Source organism: Lytechinus variegatus, chromosome 13, assembly GCF_018143015.1.
Source record: "Lytechinus variegatus isolate NC3 chromosome 13, Lvar_3.0, whole genome shotgun sequence".
NCBI classification, from domain to species: domain Eukaryota; kingdom Metazoa; phylum Echinodermata; class Echinoidea; order Temnopleuroida; family Toxopneustidae; genus Lytechinus; species Lytechinus variegatus.
The window spans coordinates 25,258,072-25,278,254 of record NC_054752.1 but is presented as its reverse complement, the minus strand read 5'-3'; the positions used below and the strand labels follow the sequence as shown (position 1 = coordinate 25,278,254).

General features: G+C 36.4%; 2 protein-coding genes across 2 annotated transcripts in view; one reads left to right on the top strand and one right to left on the bottom strand.

Annotated features, from left to right (window-relative positions):
• The first annotated feature begins 428 nt into the window (after positions 1-428).
• Positions 429-5,578, top strand: LOC121425981 (formin-like protein 20). The gene is made up of 4 exons (XM_041622110.1): positions 429-444; positions 2,820-3,530; positions 4,537-4,649; positions 5,567-5,578. Exons 1-4 carry the CDS (start codon positions 429-431, stop codon positions 5,576-5,578), a joined length of 852 nt encoding a protein of 283 aa, XP_041478044.1.
• Positions 5,579-8,596: 3,018 nt separating this feature from the next.
• LOC121426883 (sushi, von Willebrand factor type A, EGF and pentraxin domain-containing protein 1-like) overlaps positions 8,597-20,183 on the bottom strand; it is a 34,758-nt gene continuing 23,171 nt past the window's right edge. Inside the window, exons 16-24 of the mRNA XM_041623287.1 lie at positions 18,012-18,200; positions 16,993-17,196; positions 16,342-16,593; positions 15,680-15,925; positions 14,845-15,039; positions 13,804-14,066; positions 12,359-12,500; positions 11,066-11,227; positions 8,597-10,131 (exon numbers count right to left, since the gene is read on the bottom strand). Coding sequence (XP_041479221.1) covers positions 9,959-10,131; positions 11,066-11,227; positions 12,359-12,500; positions 13,804-14,066; positions 14,845-15,039; positions 15,680-15,925; positions 16,342-16,593; positions 16,993-17,196; positions 18,012-18,200 — 1,826 coding nt within the window. The 3' untranslated portion in view covers positions 8,597-9,958. The remainder of the gene's footprint in view (positions 10,132-11,065; positions 11,228-12,358; positions 12,501-13,803; positions 14,067-14,844; positions 15,040-15,679; positions 15,926-16,341; positions 16,594-16,992; positions 17,197-18,011; positions 18,201-20,183) is intronic.

The window sequence follows — 20,183 nt, the reverse complement described above, 5'->3', positions numbered from 1 at the left end:
GATCAAGGCAAACATTCGTATTGAACCTGGAAAGTATAAGCTCAGCTGCATTTGCAAGTACGGTATGTACTGCGGATAACTTCGGTGCGGACTTTGGATCGCGCGCCCAGCTGATAATGTAAACAAACGTGGACGTAGACTCTTCACTAGTCGCTTTTTGGCAACTTTTCCGAAAAATGCCTTCGCCAGGGTGTAAAACGGAAACGCGCGTGCCGCCCAGGCTCGTAAGTATAGGCCCTATGGTATTTTTTAAAAGGGTTTTGAGGGTTACTGAGAAGCTTCAAAAGAACATTTTTACGAGAATATCAGGGACACCTGTAGTATTATGACTTATTATCGTAAAATAAGGGTATAATCCAAGCATCGCGATTGGTCGAAACAAGTCACATGACAGACCTTTTATTCGCGACTTGCAGTCAGCGCAATACATGGCGCACATCGAATGTAAAATTGCATGTTCCAGTAGACTAGCGTTTTGTTAGCACATAGTGGTACACAGTTCGGCACAGTTTCTGAAGAATCTAAACCCTACATGTTATTATATCGGACATGGCCGGCGATCTCGGAAAAGGGAGTACAAGGGGGCCGTGCCCTCGCCGAATTTCAAATGAAGAACAGCAACAAATGAACAGCGTCATCTCCTCAAACATGCCCCCCCTGCAGGTACCAAAATTCAACTGTTTCTGCATTTTTTTCTTGGATAGCCTGAAGGTCATCATATTGCATCAAATCAAAACAAAATGTGCGAAAATAAGACGGAGAAGATCATTAATAAATGCGGAAGACCGTTATGCGACTTGCCGGCGTGTTTGTATATATAGTCAAAGATGCTTCGTTGTTTACAATGGCTGCTTTGAGATTTCCATTTTAATGCCATAATAATTGCAGAAAATAAGTTGATTGTTTTTTGTTTTATAATACTTAATGACCTCACAGTTCGGCACATATAAGTTTCTCAAGAATCTAAACCCTAAAGAATGATTTTTTTAGGAATTTTAATTTTAAATGGATAAATTTTAGAAGTTCGTGGCTGTCTGCAGCTTAAAGTAGACAACCGAAGAATCAAAAGTATTTTATAATGTCTTTTTGTGGTCATCATTATGAAGGGGAAGTATTACTAATCAGATATATAACTTCACTTTTTAAAATAGCGATTAGAGTTTGCAGAAATCAGCTCTCATAAATGACTTTTTTTCATGGCATATTTCTGCCTTCGTCCGTCCTCTGGCGAGCTCCAGCTGAGTGACGTCACACCAAGAGCAGTGAGCAGCTGAGGTGACAGCAGCCCATTGAAGACGATCTTTCCAATCAGCGTTTTTTGCTCTTAAAATTGTTTATTCCTCACAAGATTGGTCTTATTACATAGATAAAAGTTTGAATTTTCTGAACAGTAAAATGAAATGCACATTTAACATATTTTGGTAACCGATATTTAGCTTAGAAAAAATTATTTGTTTTCAAGAAATGTACGTGAATAAACAAAGCATATTTTCACTTAGAAATCATGCTTGCACCACATTGATATTATTATCAATATAAAACATAGACATTCGTCTTCACGACTGAATAAAAATTATGAAATTTAATTACGTAGCAAGTTCAGGAACCACAAAAAAACACGGCAATATCCATCGCGAAATGATTGGAATTGCAGTTGGATTGCCGAAGCATTGCGAGGCAACAGCAGCGAACGCACTTTGTATATATATCATTATGAACCCGAGAACGATGAAGTTCCTATCTGTGGACAAATTTGTACGCACGTAGTTTTTTTGTGAGTGCGGGGATCCTGGTTCGAAACTCTTTGATTTTTTTTGGTTCGGGATTTTTTTTTTCAATTATATTCCTTCCCCGTTCCTACCAGCTCTTTTTTCTCTTTTTATTTTCATGTGAGATTCTGTTCAGTCCTGTATTTATTAAATCTTACTTCTTAATTGCTGCTTTTTATTTTCAAGTTAGATTCTCTAGGCCTACTTTGGGCAGCGACTCCCTCACGGTAGTCACTTAAGAACCAAGTTTGAAAGGACACTCGTAAAATTACGTCACTCTCGCCGATGAATATTCATTAGATCGTGGTCGTGCGTGTTCAATACAAACTCTCTGCATGCATGCACTCAGTGTGTATTGAACACGCACGACCACGATCTAATGAATATTCATCAGCGAGAGTGACGTAATTTTACGAGTATCCTTTCAAACTTGGTTCTTAAGTGACTACCGGTACCCTGATCACTCACTGACTGGAGTGGAGCAACACAATGACGAATGTAGTAGACAAAATCGGTCTTTACAGTCCACAATTCAATAAAAACGGGCAAAGGAACACAGTAACTGATTCACGTTTTGTCTGAAGTTGTCAAAAACAGAAATTGAATGTCACATAACATGAAGAAAACGGTAAATTCGGAAGATATTGAACAGGTCAGTAAGGTGATTCAGTGCATGATGCACAGAGAGCTGATGAGCTCGTCGATTGTGTGACGTCATTATTCTCGACCGTTTTCGGCTGCGTGATTGTCGGTCTGGGGGGCTGAGAAGGCCGGGTGTCTAATAATTTCATTTCTTGCATTTCCACGACATCTATAAGACTTTTTAGTGATATATTTGTGTATAAAAAGACAATACCTTTCCATCCATATATAATTTGTCTATAATCATCACTTTCGTGAATTTTCTTCGTGTGTATCCTTTAAATGTTTTTAAATGAAAAGTTGAATTCCTAGTATAAACGTAAGAAATAGACTCACTATTGTAAAACCTTTCTGACTTACAATGGCATTGTCCATGAATCTCGTCTTTTCGGTTTTACATTTGTGCAGCAAATGGATTTCGGCCCAGACCAGGACCAAGGCCGAGACCTGAAAACGGCACAAGGCCGAGACCAGAAAACGGCACCAGGCCTGGACCAAGACCGAGACCAGAAAACGGCACGAGTCCTGGACCACGATCGGGACCAGAAAACGGCACCAGTCCTGGACCACGACCGGGACCAGAAAACGGCACCAGTCCTGGACCACGACCGAGACCAGAAAACGGCACCAGTCCTGGACCACGACCGAGACCGGGTGACGGCGGAGGAAACCACTCTCAACCTATCAACGGCACCAGACCGGGCAACGGCACTGGCAACTATTCAAGTGACGGTCATATCGTAAAGCGCCAGATATTTTTCTCTACCACGCCACCCCCATCAGGAAATGGATCTGGAAATCACTCAAACCCTCCTCCTCCTCCCCCAACACCAAGCAACAGTTCTGCTCCACCACCACCACCACCAACACCACACAACAGCACAGCTCCCCCTCCACCAAGCAACAGTTCTGCTCCACCACCACCACCACCACCAAACAACAGCACTGCTCCCCCTCCACCAACCAACAGTTCTCTCGCTCCCCCGCCCTCGCACAAGAGCCTTCCCCCACCCCCACCAAACAACAGTTCTTTCGCTCCTCCACCCCCGTCCAATAGCTCTGCCCCTCCCCCTACCAACAGCCCATCGCATCCCCCACCTCCCAGCAGCCCTCCTTCAGGTGAGCGAACTGTATAATTTCATTTCATACATTATTTATCACGGAATTTACCACTTCTATTAAATTTTTGACAAGAATAAAGTGCAAGTCGGGCATTAGTGTAGCTTAGGCAGTACACGGGTCGTCATGAATATCGACGCATTTTACGAAATTTTCCTTGACGACTGTTATGAGCTTCTGAATTCACTGGATCTGAATGGCCCAGAAAAATTATGAAAAATACAGCCTTTTTACATAATGAATCACTCGTTTTGGCTTCAAAACTATTATTGTTTTATTGAAGGTTTACGGTAAACACCATGTATGTAGTCCTGAAAAGGACTGTTTGTTATTCTTTCTTGATTGTATGTTAGCTCTGAAAAGAACTATTAACGACGTTTCGACCAGCGTGTTCTGGTCGTCATCAGGAATATTATTGTTTTATTATTATTTGTTTGAAATATTTTGTAATATTATATTAAAAAAAGGAGACCACTTATTTGTGTTTTCGCATTTCCCCCTTTATTCTATGCGCTATTGCATTTCATGATTTGTTTTCTTTTTGTAAATGCAATGAATTACAATGTCATTATCATTATCACTAAGTTATAAAGACTGATAAAGCATTAAGTAACATAAAAAAGAATGATTTTGTAAACAAAGATTCATCTTGACTTTGATGACAAACTCTCGTGCAATCATTCGTGTTTCACTATCATCATTTAAAGTTCCTATTAGTATATGAAGTATGGAGTAGAATACAGAAGGAAAAAAGGACGAAAAAAAACCAAGTCGGTGTTTTTTTTATTCTTATTTCAATAAATTATCATTCAGACGTTAAGAGCTTGTAAAAGAAGGGTTATGCTAACGTGAAATAATCTAACTTGCGCTATCACTTTTACTTGTTGATTAGGGCTATCCATTTGTTCGTAAACTTATTGGTTAGTTTCTAAGCATCTTTACGAAATGGCCCCTCTCCACTTTGTAATGTCGTGTGCTCTTCTCCACATATTTGTTCACATTACAGGCCCATCGTGCAGGGGAAGATGTGGTAACTATAATGGTTCTAGAAATTGTCAATGCGACGATGCATGCAGGATGTACAGAGACTGTTGCCGTGATCTAGAGTCTGTGTGCCAGGTGAGACGAATAATATTTGCGATTTTGTAAATGTACGTGTCGGCCTATATAGACCTCGTGCAGTACATTACGCGGCCATGTAGAGGCTGAAGTCATTGTCATGCATGCGTTGTTTAGCTGCAGCTGGCGCATCTCTGAACGAGGGCGCTGTGTGATATTCATGATGTTTATTCGAAACTCCGGCTCTCCTTTATTTTTTTGTGTGCCAATTACGTGCTTATTCGTGTTTTAGATTTCATATGTCGTATTCTTATGTAACCTGTCAAATGACGTGATAAAACAAAACAAAATAAATCGTAAATAGAAAACATACATTGTATCTTACCCCAAATAAGTTTTGCACACATGTATGCAAAACCATACGAACAGATTTGTTGGGCAGATTTTACCAATCATAATTCGATGTTCCTGAATGTATGATTGCATAATTGTATGGTAAATATCATCGTTAAATAATCAGATAAAAAATGAAAGAGAATTGAAATCGGAGTTAAGATGTTAAATTCATTGGATCTCAAAGAACGATAGTACAGCATAACTTATACAGCTGGTAGGCGTCTGTTTCGAGGAGTATTTTTTAACTTGTTTTTTAATTTTTTAAATTAAACATATAAAACATATGGCCACTGAGTCCCCTGTACTGATCGCGCTAGAACTTCGGTCTCTGTATTTGGTGAGTGAAGCCAACGGAGTTCAGCTGAACAACAAACACAACAGAGACCGAAGCTTTTGGTCTAAGTTATTACTGTGCATTTGGACAAATCAATAGTCTACACTACTATTCCAAAATTATTCTTATTCCTATCTTTATCACAATTTAGTGGACTCAACCTTTAAATGCTTCATTTTACCTTTTAACAGTTTAACATATGAAAATTATATCTTTCAGTTTTTGCATTTTTTTTGTCCTTATTTAGAACCGAAACTAGGCGGATTCACCGACTCATTGATATGATGTTGGAATCGGACCAGGAACTGGACAGGGAATACGGATCAGTAAACAAAAAAAATAACTTAGCCCTAAGACCTTTAACAAGCCTATGCCTTTTACGATAAATACAAATTAGATATTGAAATTTGATATCAATCAATCTGTTAAGTTTTAAACTTTCGTTTTCCCTATGTAGCTATTGTACAACATGATATACAAAGTAGATGTAGATAAAATTATTGTAGGCATAATACCCCCCCCCCAAAAAAAAAGAGAATTATGTCAAAACTATTTTCCTCTTATCATAATCTTTGAAATATTAGTATGTTCATTTCTCGACTTTGCGAATTTGAATTCCTTGCTTTTAGAAGTAGCGATTCATCAGCGCACTTAAATCGCCTTGTTTAAAAAAAAAATCAATGCACAGTTCTGATGGAGGAAAGTCTTGATGGGTTGGCCTAGGTAAGCCTTCTCAGCATAAGTAATAACGATCGATTTTTTTTCTTTCCCGCTATAGCACCAAAATGAAGCATTATTATACAGGTACCAAATAGATTACTGTCCCAGCAGTCGTCTTAAGTGTCGTTAAATGAAACATGCACACTTCTTCCTAACGTTGGCTATTTAGGACTGTTTATGTATCCTACTCTTTCGGGAATCAATCAACCTGAATTGCAATCGGCATCAGGTTTGTAGTATGATTTCGATAATAAACATTTGCAGAAATCAGAAACTCAAGCGCCTCGTTTTCTTCTTTGGTATTTGGAGGGTCACGTTATCCATTTAAGCTCTACATAATTTGATTTCTGTTTGTGACTTTATCCATGAGGTTTACAGTAATATTAATTTGTGTGGGTATCGGTGGCATGGTAGAGAAACAAGTTACATTTCGGTAATGAGGATGGGGTGTTTTCGAAGGGATGGGATGTGTAATTGAATATGACTACAGAGAGAGATATATAGAGACGCATAAAGTTGGAATGTGGCATTGAGTGCGATGGTGTAGGTGTGTTTTTGCAATTACCCGCACAGTCAACATAACGACTTATTTTATACACACGCATTTCTCATTTGAATTTCATATTTAAAACGAGGACACACAGCGAAAATAGGACGCTCTCAGATCGTTAATCTCTGCAAATCTTCCCAAATTATACGTAGGCCTACTGTATATGCAGGGAAGGTGCACTGTAACAAGAAATGGTGAAGGACATATTTCCTTAATGTAAAAATGTCCTCGGTTGTAAAGTAAAACTTTCATATAATCGGCAGTTGACCTCTGAAAATCATGTCCTCTCATTCTGTCATTAATTGTATGTGTGTGTGCAGAGAAAGAGAAAAAGAGGGAGAGGTGGGGGAACAGAATATAGGTTACTATGGGTCTAATGAAAATATTAAGAATGATATTTCCTTTTTTCTCTCACCTAAAGAATCACCTCATCAATTATGTCCCATAATCCATCCATTGTTAATACTCTTTCTACTTCCCTACATTCTTAAAGTTTTCATCCTTCCCTTGTTCCTCTCTTACCCACCCTCTGTTTTATCTTTCCACCCCTCTTCTCCCCGAGAGCGTAGAGGCGTGGAATGATAAAATAGCGGACGGATGAAATGTTATTATTGTTGTTTTACTTCTATTTCAAATGCAATACTGCATAATTCGTCAAAACTATTTTTTTTCATAAGAATTCGATGTTTCTTTCAAAAAAGTCTTTTACGTGTCTTTGTTTTACTGACATGACATTTTCCGTCTTTGTGGTCCACTCTAAAAAATGAAGTGCTAATTCAGCTCTTAAAGAGCGTGTATAGTGACTGCACTTCGGAGTGCTGATTTTTCTCGTTCAAATTTGAACTAGACAAATCAGCACTCTGAAGTGCAGTCACTATACACGCTCTTTAAGAGCTGAATTAGCACTTCATATTTTAGAGTGTCCTTTCGTTTCTTAATACCATAAACGTGACAATAGCAAGTGATTTTGCTGGTTATGATACCTTATTTAGTTAATTTAATTGACAAGACATTACGAGGAGTCAAAGCACACAGGCGTCATATCCCCCTCTCTTGCACACACACTCACACATACGCACCAGTGAAGTTTAACTCCCACTTTCCTGTACGTCCCCACACACCCCTCTATACAGACGGCCCCTCCACACAACGTCCAACGTCTGAAATGGATCAGCAAAAACTGAAAATGTTGAATTTTAGTGTTCGCAATTTTCCTTTATATCATGCAAAAAAATCTATACAATATTGACTTCCTTAAAACATGTCAAAATTTCGATTGTTGAATGAAAACATATTACAACAATTAATATAAATGTAACAAAATTACGAAGGAATAAAATCCTGCTTTGCAATCATAAAGATAAAAAATGTTTCATCCAATGATACAAGGGAATGTGTGACAATGTCGGTTCCGTAATTTGCATACAACCGGTGTAAAACTTCAAATTCCATATTTCTCTCGAGTCCCTACATATGATCAGGATACTTTGAAAACATTGTTTTTAGTGATTTTTCTCTGTGATCGAATATATTTCATTTGATTAAACTACATGATTGAACCTTCAATACATATATTCCTTGAAGGCGATTTAAACCGTAAAAAAGTTTTATTCTTAACGTAAAACAAAGACTATTGCTTTGAATTGATACAATGGTAAATTATAACAGCTCACAAGCCATGCAATGGATGAATATGGTTGTGATACAAGGACAGATAATTTGATATTTCATGTATTTGAATGACAAATGCATAGAATAATGGCAAATAAAGAAAAGCCTATACTTGCGAAACATGTTGATCCTTCACTGTAAAAACTGTGGTGTTAAAACTGACACCAGTTGGTGTTAATAGAGGACCACACCCTGAGGTGTTAAAATTACACCCTAGAGATTGAATGTAACACCAAAGAGTGTACATGTAACAACCAAAGGTGTTGTAATTACACCTGTTGGTGTAAAACTAACACCACCAATTTAACACCGGTGTAAAACGACTGGTGTGGTCCTCTATGTACACCGGTTAACACCACAGTTTTTGCTGAAGCGCTGTAATCATAATAATTTGATATTTCGTCAACGATTCAAATGGGGGAATGCATGCCTTCTTTTCCATGTCCTCCCATGGTATGGTCGGAACGGAAATGGTGATTTTTGTCGGGGGGGGGTATTACTTATGCTTTTATGCTTAAGCTATATAAGCAATCAGTGTTAAATCTCAGTTGTCACTTTTTCTTGAACAGAATGCACTAAACTAATTATTTCAAAAATCAAACATCACATATCTGAATAATAACAGTGTAGATTTATACAACGCATCCATAGTGCAAAGACGCTCGTGGCTCAGCAACAGTTGTCTTGTATAAAACCAAGCTACAAGCGTAAAAGCTACAATATGCAACAATTATTCTGCTCGTATAAAAACAAAAACAAAAGAAAATATTTTGCTCGCATATACAATTTCCCATCATCCCTATGCTGGTTACATTTCAGTCTATATTCTTATTTGTAAGTTTACAATTGTGAACAACTTCGCAATTTATTATTGCCAACAGAATGTTGTTTCGACCTTCCCCTATCAAGTTCATATATTATTTATCAATACAAATAAAATCGAGCAGAAAACTGTATACATAGCCAAAAATGACACCAAGCCTTTTGCACTATTCTATAAAAACATTGAAACAGCGATCTTTATATTAAGACTAATCGGATATAATTTCGTATAATTGATTTCAAGTTCCAAACTAAATATTTAGGAAAGTTTACAGACCATTGCTGGTCTGCCTACATTATAGTTAACCACCATCTGAATATTTTACTAATTTACGAACAAAATCAAAAGGTACTTTCCCAGAATCAACATTTTGCAAGTAACATTTTACAGCAAACTTTCATTTTCTTGGATACATAAGTTTTGTGCTGATAATTATCAATATATATACAATTTTACTCTCGTGAAGAAATAAAACATAGGAATAATAATAGCCTTTGGCTATTTTCGTTTATTAATATGAACCATTTACAGACATGTTTATGTGGAAGCATCGTGGTCTAAAGAAAATAATTGTTTATTTTCGATTACTTTGTGCGTATTGTAAGTATATTGGATATGTCAGTTGAGACAGGTTTAACCATGACTTACCTAAACAGAGAGAGAGAGGGGGGGGTCATGTTTGCTCACCCATCGACATTTTTTGAGATAATTCCGCCGCGCGAAATTTTGTAACCGCTTCGTTCGCTAACTTCATTTTTACTTTTATGTCTCGAGCAAATTTTGAGACCACATTCGTATGCAATTTCGAAATTACACAAGAGCCTCCCATTAACGTCGAGAAACATCTCATGCAACAATTTATATGGTGTAAATATCTAGTTCAAGATATGACAACTTTTTACAGAGGTTGCTCCGGATATGGTTGTGGTCGTATTCACTGGGCATCGTCTGCATGATGTGCTCTGTGGGCGTCTTTGGTAGAAGCCTGGCGGGCAACGTCGGCAAGGAAAGAATCCACTCTTGGAGAAATACCCGGCTGGACAAAACTCTACAACAAAAATATTGCAGAAATTATTTTTAAGCTTTCCAATCTACTAGGAGAGGATCCCCCAACTTTATGATCCTTCAAAATTAAGTTTTCACAACAATGATTATGAACATTACTTTTAAAATTTCAAATTGTTAACATTCTAAAGACAGGTTTTATTATGTTTCGCCTTACATTGTAATTGCAATATCGAAAATATTGAATGAAATTAATTATTTATTAATTAATATCTCACTCAATTAGTTAATCGATCAACCAATCAATTCATCAGCTCATCAACCAATGGGATTGACTTGATGTGAATATGATTGCTATGTATTTTTTTTAAATTTTTCTTCGATACATAATTATCATTTTATTTTACAAATGGTGCATAAGTGACGTCACAATGACACGTTACCCTAAAAAAGTTTTGCACGATGTGTCAATAGCAGACTCCATAGATGACATGACAAAGTGTGTAAATTCAAATGACTGATTTCTAGATATCGAGTACACCATAACTGATTGAAAACAAAAATCTTAGACATAAGTATTATGTACGGTATGTATAAAATGTAAGAGAAAATAATGTATGTCAGATATTTTGAGAACAAATTGAATTGATTTAGAATTCATTTATCACATTGTTTTACTTCATTTTTGTTAAGAATTGTCAAATATATGGATGCGTTTATCACAATATTTGTACGTTCAAATTAAACTTTGTAATTATGGGTAATTTGATTTGATATTGCTTTTGAATTTATGATCATAAATGTTATATTTTACTATGTTTGATTTTGTTTTATGAGAGAAGAAAATAAAAGATTACTACAAAAATGCACGACGAAAATTCTGACAAATTGAAATGTTGATCCGACGACATCGAATCGCATAAACATATTAAAATCTGCGTTCATAAAACATGTGTATTCTCTAGGAATAGTTTTACCCTTGCACTGCTTAGCATCCGTAGCTCCCTTTTCGATAGTTGATGTATCTTCCCTGCACAGTTTGCATTCATTTTGAGCCTGCCTATCCTGGTAGAACCCTAGATCACAGGGATTACAGATCTTGGTGGCCTTATCAAAATAATACCCAGCAGGGCAAGGAACTGTGAAGATTTCAATCCCATGAAAACATAATATGATTACTAGAGTCGAGCTGCATGATATACATGTATACCGGATTTTAACTATGCCATTTTAAATCAACATCAAAGAAATGTACATCAACTGCAAAAGACGTAATTCCAAGGAAAAATAAGTCTCTAATAGAAAAAAACTCTAATGTTCAAAAGGTAATCGCAGAGATCGTAATGAAACGTAGTATAATCATTAGTAGTGATTTTTCTTCTTTCAGTCTTAACATGGTCGCCTATCCCGAAAACGAAATAATGTTCTATATTTCAAGAAATGGCTAACACATCTGTAAATATAATTTCGTCCTATCATATTATCTCGAAACACGGGAGGGGCGTTAGTTGAATTCGGCACAAGTATTAGTTGAGAGTCAAAACAACACACTGTACTAGATAAATATGTGTCTTTACTAAAAGGGAATCCAACCCAAACAAAAAATTGTTTATATATATATTAAAAAGAACAATAAGACAAGTTGGCAGGTAGAAGTTTGAACAATATCGGACAAACAATAAGAAAGCTGTAAATTTTTTAAAAGTTGTAAATATTGTTAATCACTATACCCATGCAGACTTTAAATTGGCTGCAAATGTGATGCCGTAGCGATGTAAGACATAAAATGGCGAAAATGTTATTTTTTCCAAAACTTTTATTTTCAAATTATACTTTTCTTTCATGAAGACAAAAAACAATGTATACTACTATTACATTTAGATTACTTTCACAGGGGAATGGGTACTTAGGAGGAAACTACAAATCCCTGAAATTATGACTCGGCCTAGGGCAAAGTTTTCCTTGTCCCTTGTCATAATTTACTTACCCAGTTGGCAATTTATTATTTGCATAGTCTTAGTTATCTCAATTCTAAAGCAGCTTCACCTTTCTTATTACTTGTCCATTTTTTTCACTTTCATCATTCTGATTAAAATATATTTCTCCTTTCAAACAAAACCTTTTTAATGGCCAATAACAGTCGGGGGCAATTTTGAATATTATCTTGTTTCCCTACTTGTCAACATCGCTGCACAAAATATGGATTCTTGGGTTAGGGAATGAATATCCAAGGTCACTATTTTGATTTGAATGATTCAAATTCTTCTTACCACATTTGAGGTCAACCTTGTCAAAGGAATGTCCCTCGTCGCATCCCGCGTCTGAGGAGAGGATTGTCGTCTTTGGATTATCTTTCTTATGCATGGTATCTACAGGCGTATCGCCCCCTTTCTTTTCGGCCATCATATTATCCTATAACAATCGAAATAGCACTACTAATCGTTAGAGGTCTAATGTTAGCTGTATGTGTAAAAATTAGTCATTTTTTCACTTCTTTATTTCGTACTATAACCGGAAGAGTATTCCCATCATTAGACTAATGAAAAACAATGAATATTGTTGGAAAGGAATAAAAACCACTTCCCCAAGTTTGGTAATGGGGAAAGTACAGAAACTGAAATATTTCGCAAAAAAAGATATTCAGATTGAATAATTCAATATAAGCTTCACTTCACTACCAAATCAAATTATGTTTAATAAAGACAAGTGCAAAGTGTTGTTTAAAATTTACGAATGCAATGTCAGGTAATGCGCACCATTTACTATGCTTAAATTGATTTTAATAGCACATGCCAGACGGTTAGTTTATTTATTTATTTATTTATTTCACATCCTTATCCAGAGTAGCCTGTTCAGCTCTATACAAACAAATATGTAAAATTACACAATATATACAATTAAAATATTCATTTAAAAATCGCTGGTCTTCCACAGGGCTCTGCATAAATACCAAACAACATATAATTCATAACATAAAGAAAACATAAGTAAAGAAAACATATATACACATCAAAATGAGATTTGGAATGAGAAAGTAAAAGGACATGGTAAGATTGGAAGAAAGAGATAGAAAGAGAGAGAAAGGGGGCAGAGGTAAACAGAGAGGAAGAGAGAGAGGCAGAGAGGTGGAGAGAGAGGGAAGAAAATGTGAGAGAGAGAAAGAGAGGGAGGGAGAGAGAGTTCAGGAGCAAAGGTAATTATGTAATATTTGACAAGTCAAACGCATTAGACCTTATGCATATGACGTATAATGATCTCAAAGCGCTCTCCCAAAAGGAATGGAGTTGTCAGATATGCGCCAGCAGCTGCTTATCCACAACGCACGCAATATAATATAATATAATAAAATATAATAGCACTAATCTCTTAGATGGCGGGGAGCTGACGTAAATACATAAAGTCTTTGGTACCTTAACGCTCTTTTCATCTGTGCTTATGGTAATTGGCAATGTGCCATAATATGTGGGTGTTTTTTTTTCATCTAAAAAGAATAACGAACATTTTATCAAAATATTGGTGTAAAACTATACAGTTCCCAAAATAGTTGAGGATGATTATTTTACTCTGGGATGATTTTTTTTAAATTTTATTTATTCATTGTTATTATTATCATTTTTATTATTATTATTTTTATTTTTATTTATTTATTTATTTATTTATTTATTTATTTATAATTTTTTTTTTTTGGGGGGGGGAGAATCTTAGCAATACTTACGAGCGGAGAAATACGTGCAAATGGTCCGTTGTCTGAAATGTGGCGCCTTCTGCGATCGCTCCTTATTCCGCAAGAAACGTTTACATTCTCCACCGAGCACTGGTCATTATCTTCACAAATATACCCGAACTCACTAGCTTTCAAAATGTCAAGGAATCCTTGGGCTATCGTGTTTACACTGGTGTCCTCATTCTCGGAACACGGGGAGGGGTAGTAAAGAGTCTCGGGTAGAACATTCCTCGAGACGCTTCTTGGCTTTCGCTCTAGAGAAAGTAAAATTTATGGGTATAGTACATGTATATCGCCCAACATTAAGTTCATTCCTATAAACAGATAAATAAATACGACACCTAAACAAACAACAACCCTAAAAATCGGACGTGAGCTCAGAAATGTATGACATTGCAACAATTGCCTCGTTTCATTCAGCGGTCATACGCACAAAATGATGGTATGTAAATTAGGGAACCTATGCTTTGACATCATTACTATTCCTTTAAAAGAATTTGGTTCTTATCAATTATTATCATTATTTATTTCAATTATTCATTTATTTTATTTATTTATCATTATTATCATTGTAATTTTTTTTATTTTTTATTTATTTATTTATTTATTTTTTTTGGGGGGGGGTTAATAACAACATATCCCCTCCAGTGGTGTACTTAAAATTTTTCAAAGGGGGGGGCAAATTTGCCCGCTCAAAAATTTGACAAGCACTAAAAAGAAAAAAAAAGAGGTCTTCAAGCTTGTCAGGGAGGGGGGGGGGGATACGTCCCTTGCATGGGTTGGGACTCGTCAGGGGGGGGGGGCAGACTGGTGATATGCGACATGTATTTTTTCACTTATTCATTAGATAATTCGTCGCTAATGCATTTGTAACTTTTGTATTGTTTCCCTTTATATTTTATATCGATGTAATTCATAAAGTTCACAGGATTCGTCATTTGTTCAGGTTAGAGTAAAACATTGATTACATTTCCCCCAAGAAATGTGCATGCAGCAAATAATTCCTATGCTTATCGAATCGCAAATATTTACCTGAACAACCTGGTACATCGCTGCGAGGACTCCAATCACCAGAGGTGCTGCATATGAACATTTCAGTCCGAGGAGCTTTTCTTGGAATATCGTAGCCCTTCTCACAGAGCATACTACAGAACTGGCCATAGGCAAATCTGTCACAGGCCAGTGCCCCGTTCTCGGGAGGGTATAAATGTGGGCACCTGCTTACATCTGTGAAATAATCATGACAATCCTCTCACACAAAATTTAGAATACATGTATTATGCCCAATTTTAATTTTTTGGAATTTAATAGTCGAGAATCAGAGAATTGTCATGTCTGTATTCATTTCAGAACGGGAAATTTAACAACTATAATAAAGCACAATCCCCCACGTTCCACGAAATCAAAGTTTAACAATATCCAACTTGACGCTCTGTTAAGAATCGTATTCGATATTTGTAGTACTTTCCAAGCCGAAATACAGCATAACAAATCCAAATTCTGCAGCTCTCATACTAATGGTAGATGAGAAATATTTATATTAATTGCATTTAATAATTAGCTTAATTGATTTTGCTTCATTCTATTATTTGCAATGATAAAAGTCATCTAACCATGACGCAAGTTGTACTTACATAGGGTTTTTTTTTTTGGGGGGGGGGTTGGAGGCCATGACAACCTCAAATTTTCAAATATCCCCCGCTCCCCTCCCCAGAAAAAAATATACAAAGATTGCATGTGGTCTCATATTCTTCATAATATGCAAAAATCTGTAACAAAACAATTTTTTTTATTTCAAAGGGTTCAAGTCTTTTGCTTTATTTCGGGGCCTCACAATGCCACTGGAAGTTTGATGCGGAAGACTTACACGTGACATCAAAATCCATTTTGCACTCTGACTGTAGAGCAGTTTCGGGATCGGAGACATAACACGTGATTTCATGGTGTCCCACTGGTAGTGTTACCGGGCTATCTGGAACATCACACGACACCACAAGATCAATACCCGGAATAGGTGAGTAGGACGGGTGTTCATATTTAACCTCTACAGTTCCCTCAGTTGCAATTACCTCACCGCCAAGTGGACATGATGTTATAACTGGTTGAACCTTATCTAGACAAAAAAAAAGAAATTGGGAAGGGAAATAACAGCATGTTATGGCTGGATCAACAGATTTCAGCTATAGTGGAAATCCTGTTAGATAAGAGGTAATGTAATCAACATTTTTCCTTATCATGTTTATCTACTGACATAATTCACTGACGAAAAATGAGCTTATAATAATTCATACTGAATGCTCACAGGTGACGTCACACATTGGACGAACATTTATGATACTGGTTCTAGGATTGATTTTCAACGTTTTTTTTTTATCTACATGTAGGTCTTGTCTTCTTCCTCATAACCAGACAATGCCCCCCCCCCCCCGTGCGTGAGAGATGTGCCCATAATAAAAGTTAAGAACATCGAATACTACTTAGGAAACTTATCTTGAACTTGATTGATATCGGCAGAACCACAACACTTACTCGTTATGTCGACTTTGAATACACAAGACACACTATTGCCTGCCTCATCGGTGAATGTATATGTACACTTCGTATCAGATGTGAAGTTGTAAGGAGACTTTAAATCGAGAGGGTCGGTAGTTATCAGCAGTTCTGTGTCAAAATTATCGATTGCTGTTGGGTTGAAGAATGTAACCTCTACACCCCAAAGCTTAATGCGATCAACTCGAAGGGGAGACTGTGGACAATCCCTTATAGTAGGTGGAACTTCATCTGTAGGGAAATAGAGACATATTCTACAACTTACCTATCACCGTATTGAGGTGGGAGGGCAAATAACCATTCTTGACACTTTAAGAGTTTTATTTCTCACCCCCAAATAAAAATATAGGTCTTCATTGAGTTTGTTACAAGAATTCTTTGGACCTAACATGAGTTTAGCAATCCGGCAGTCCTTGTAACTTCTGGTGGGATGAATACGACTGACAAAGCGAAAGTACTGACACTACACTGTTTTATATAATAAAAGAGGCCTACAGTGAAAATATCATGCGTGATATATAAAAATAACTGCTCATTTAATTTGTACCTTTCTGTCGAGCATTTGAACCGGAATTCCTCACTTATAAGCTGGTTAAATGGTGGCCGAAAAGGTTGTATTTAAGATTTTACCTTTGCACGGTATTACTGATATATCTAGTTCTTGATCCCATTCTCCTTCTCGGCATGTGAATGACCGGAGATCTGTATCCAATGTAAGGAGGAAGTCACAGCTCATGGTGCACACTGTTCCATCAGGTACCATGTCAGACCCGGAACAGGTTGACGGAGATAATATCACTTCATCGGGAACAACAAGAGGTGTGCAACTAGTCGCTGCAAGAGTAATTAAATAAGAATTTTTATCTTTACAAAATGAATTAATTATCAGTGTTGTAGGACTTAGACTCGGACTCGAATGTGCGGGATTCGGACCTGGACTGTCAGACTATAAATGGGCCCAGTCCCAGCTATTCCTAAGTGAGTGCTTGAATTAAAAAACAACAACTTTATACCAAGAATATGGGACTGAAGATCCTCAAATCCAACTTTATACCAAGTATTAAGGACTGATAAACTTCAAACAGAACTATGTACTAAGTACGTGGGACTGATCGAAGATCTTCAAATCAAACCACATAATAATAAGTATGTGGGACTGACGATCTTCAAACCAAATTTTATACCAAGTATGTTGGACTTGAGAATTACATCAGCTACAAACTGACAAAGATTGGAATATATTTCTATAATTTTCACCAACCTATCGGTGCGATACATGAGCATCTGCATAATTCAATTCATCGGAATGCTTATTAAGATAACTAGACCCGCAAAATGTTTTTTTTTTCAAGGAAGCATAAACTGTTTGAATAGGGTCTGATTTATCATTGTTGGTCTGATAAACTCCCCAACTATGAAGCTAGGGAATACTTGGAAAATCGGGGGTACAATGATGTTAAATGAATGTCTGACGTATATCCAATTCTAGAATGTAAAAACCCATTTAAAACGTATCACGGTGAGTACGTTTGAAAACAATAAATCGAATATATGACATGATGAAATTTTCATATAAGGAGGTGGGGCAATGGGTAGGCCTATCTTTACATCGTCTTATCGTTGTGATAATTCAATGATGTCGGTCTTACTTCGGCAAACTGGTGTATCTTCATAATGCCAGTAGGTATCAGATCCATCAAATTCACAAGTCGCAGTAGAAGACCCCTCCAAAATATACCCTTCAGAGCATTCCAGATGACATGCACATCCATGGATCATTTTACATTCATCTAGTAGATAGCCGTGTTCAGGAGGGCTTAAGGTTTCACACTCTCTCGCTGGAAGATAAGCAGATTTTTATCATGATATACTTTAATTTTATATTTACATACCGAGTCATAGAAAATAATTACGAGCAAAAGACGGCAATAGCAAACAAAATATCAAAATATCTATTTGAGCGATGCAAATAAGGCAGATTATCAAGAAAAAAAAGGAATGAAAAGGAGTAAGAAGAGCGAGCAGGAGGACAATAGAAGGAGGAATAGAATGAGGATTAGGAAAAGAAGAAGAAGAAAAGAAGAAGGACTAGAAGAAGACTATAAATGTTAAACTATGAATTATCAAAGGTGACATAAATATTAATACTATACAGTGCGTATCAAAAAAAAGTTTACACTTTGAAAAAGTCCTGGGAATTAAAAAATACACAACACGTGGGTAATTTTTTCACATATAATCTTGGGTTTGGGTCTCATCTATCCAATTAAAGTAAAAGTTTTGTCAGAATGTTACACTTGAGTGAGCACTGTCCATTTCTGTAAAGCTCGCAGAAATCTGTTTGCGCAGAAATGCTTGTTTTCATGCTGTGTCAAGTCGAAAGGACGAAATCAAACTGACACTACGAAAGATTTATCATACATTTCCCTTGCACTTTTAGTCAATTGGAATAAAACAGATACATTCAAGCATTTTATAACAATTTTGCCACCCAAATTGAAATTTCAACACTCAATAAGCACAACCTTTACCCTATTTGTGCCAGCTGGATCTGAGGACATAACTGAATCTGAACAAAAGTTTGTATCAGACATCTCCAGCATTTTTTCACTAAGTTTTTATCATTGAAAGTTGGTTTACTTTTTATTTTTCATTTAATACTTGTTTCTCCACACTTTTCCCAAGCTTAGCAATGACTAACAAAATAAAAATCAAGCTTAAGCCATTTTATGTAAATCCCAACTGAGTGTAAAGCAAATATCGTCACGATGGCCTCAGTGAGTGGGGAGTGGGGTGGGGCAAAATGCACTCTTCAAAGTGTTTTGGGCAAGGAAACAAGTCAAACAATGTAGAAGATATCTTCAAATCACTTTTACTAGCTAAATTCCATGTGTTCTTCATGATTAAGGTCTACTTTTATTCGCATAACTATTTCAAATTTCTGCGCAAATCATTTTTCACTAACTTTTCAAAAGTAAGTGGTGCTCACTCAAGCGGAAATATTTTTCGACAGTTATATCGTCATTTGCTTTAATGGACCTGTACCAATGTTAAAATGTGGAACAATCTTCAGGATATTACAAATGTATCATTTTACAGGATCTTTTCAAAGTGTAAACTTTTTTTTGATACGCACTGTATAACTAATCTTAAAGTCAAATTTGGCACTCAGATTCTTACAAGCGTATGGAAGTAATACTCTATTTTTGTGTATACACCATTCAAACATGAAAAACAGTCCAGTAAACTTAGATGCATACCGCTCATGTAGTTAGCTTTCCATAATTTTTTACAGAGAGTTAGACCATGGAGAAGGTTAGATTGGATTTCAGAAAATAGTGTTATCGTTAGAGATGTAATATAGTTTCCGATTCAGCAAATTGTGAGGATAAGAATTGGCATTACGCTAAGTGTTAGTTCTGCGGCAAGGATTCTACATGCCATGTAACCCTTTCATTACAGCCATAAGGTTAAACCGGAACAAAATAAACCATAAACGATAATCGGTTTGCTTTTTCTTCTTTACTTGGGAGGGTGAGATGTGTGTGTGTGTGTGTGTGGGGGGGGGTGTTGCACCCACAAATGTAACAACACTTTACCCACAAATGTAATAACGCCAACAAATGTAATAACACTTTACCCACAAATGTAATAATTTCACCCACAAATGTAATAATGACTTCACCCACAAATGTAATAAATTTGAAGGGATTTTTGGCGAATCCGTTCTAAACTGAAATCCTATTTTTTAATACGTTCATATAGCACAAACGTGCAAAGTCTTTTTTCCAGACCCAGTTAAATACAAAATTATAATATAA

Excerpts from the sequence above, each read along its gene's own strand:
- LOC121425981 (XM_041622110.1), top strand. Across the intron at positions 3,531-4,536 it reads TCCCAGCAGCCCTCCTTCAG|GCCCATCGTGCAGGGGAAGA; the intron begins GTGAGCGAACTG and ends TTCACATTACAG.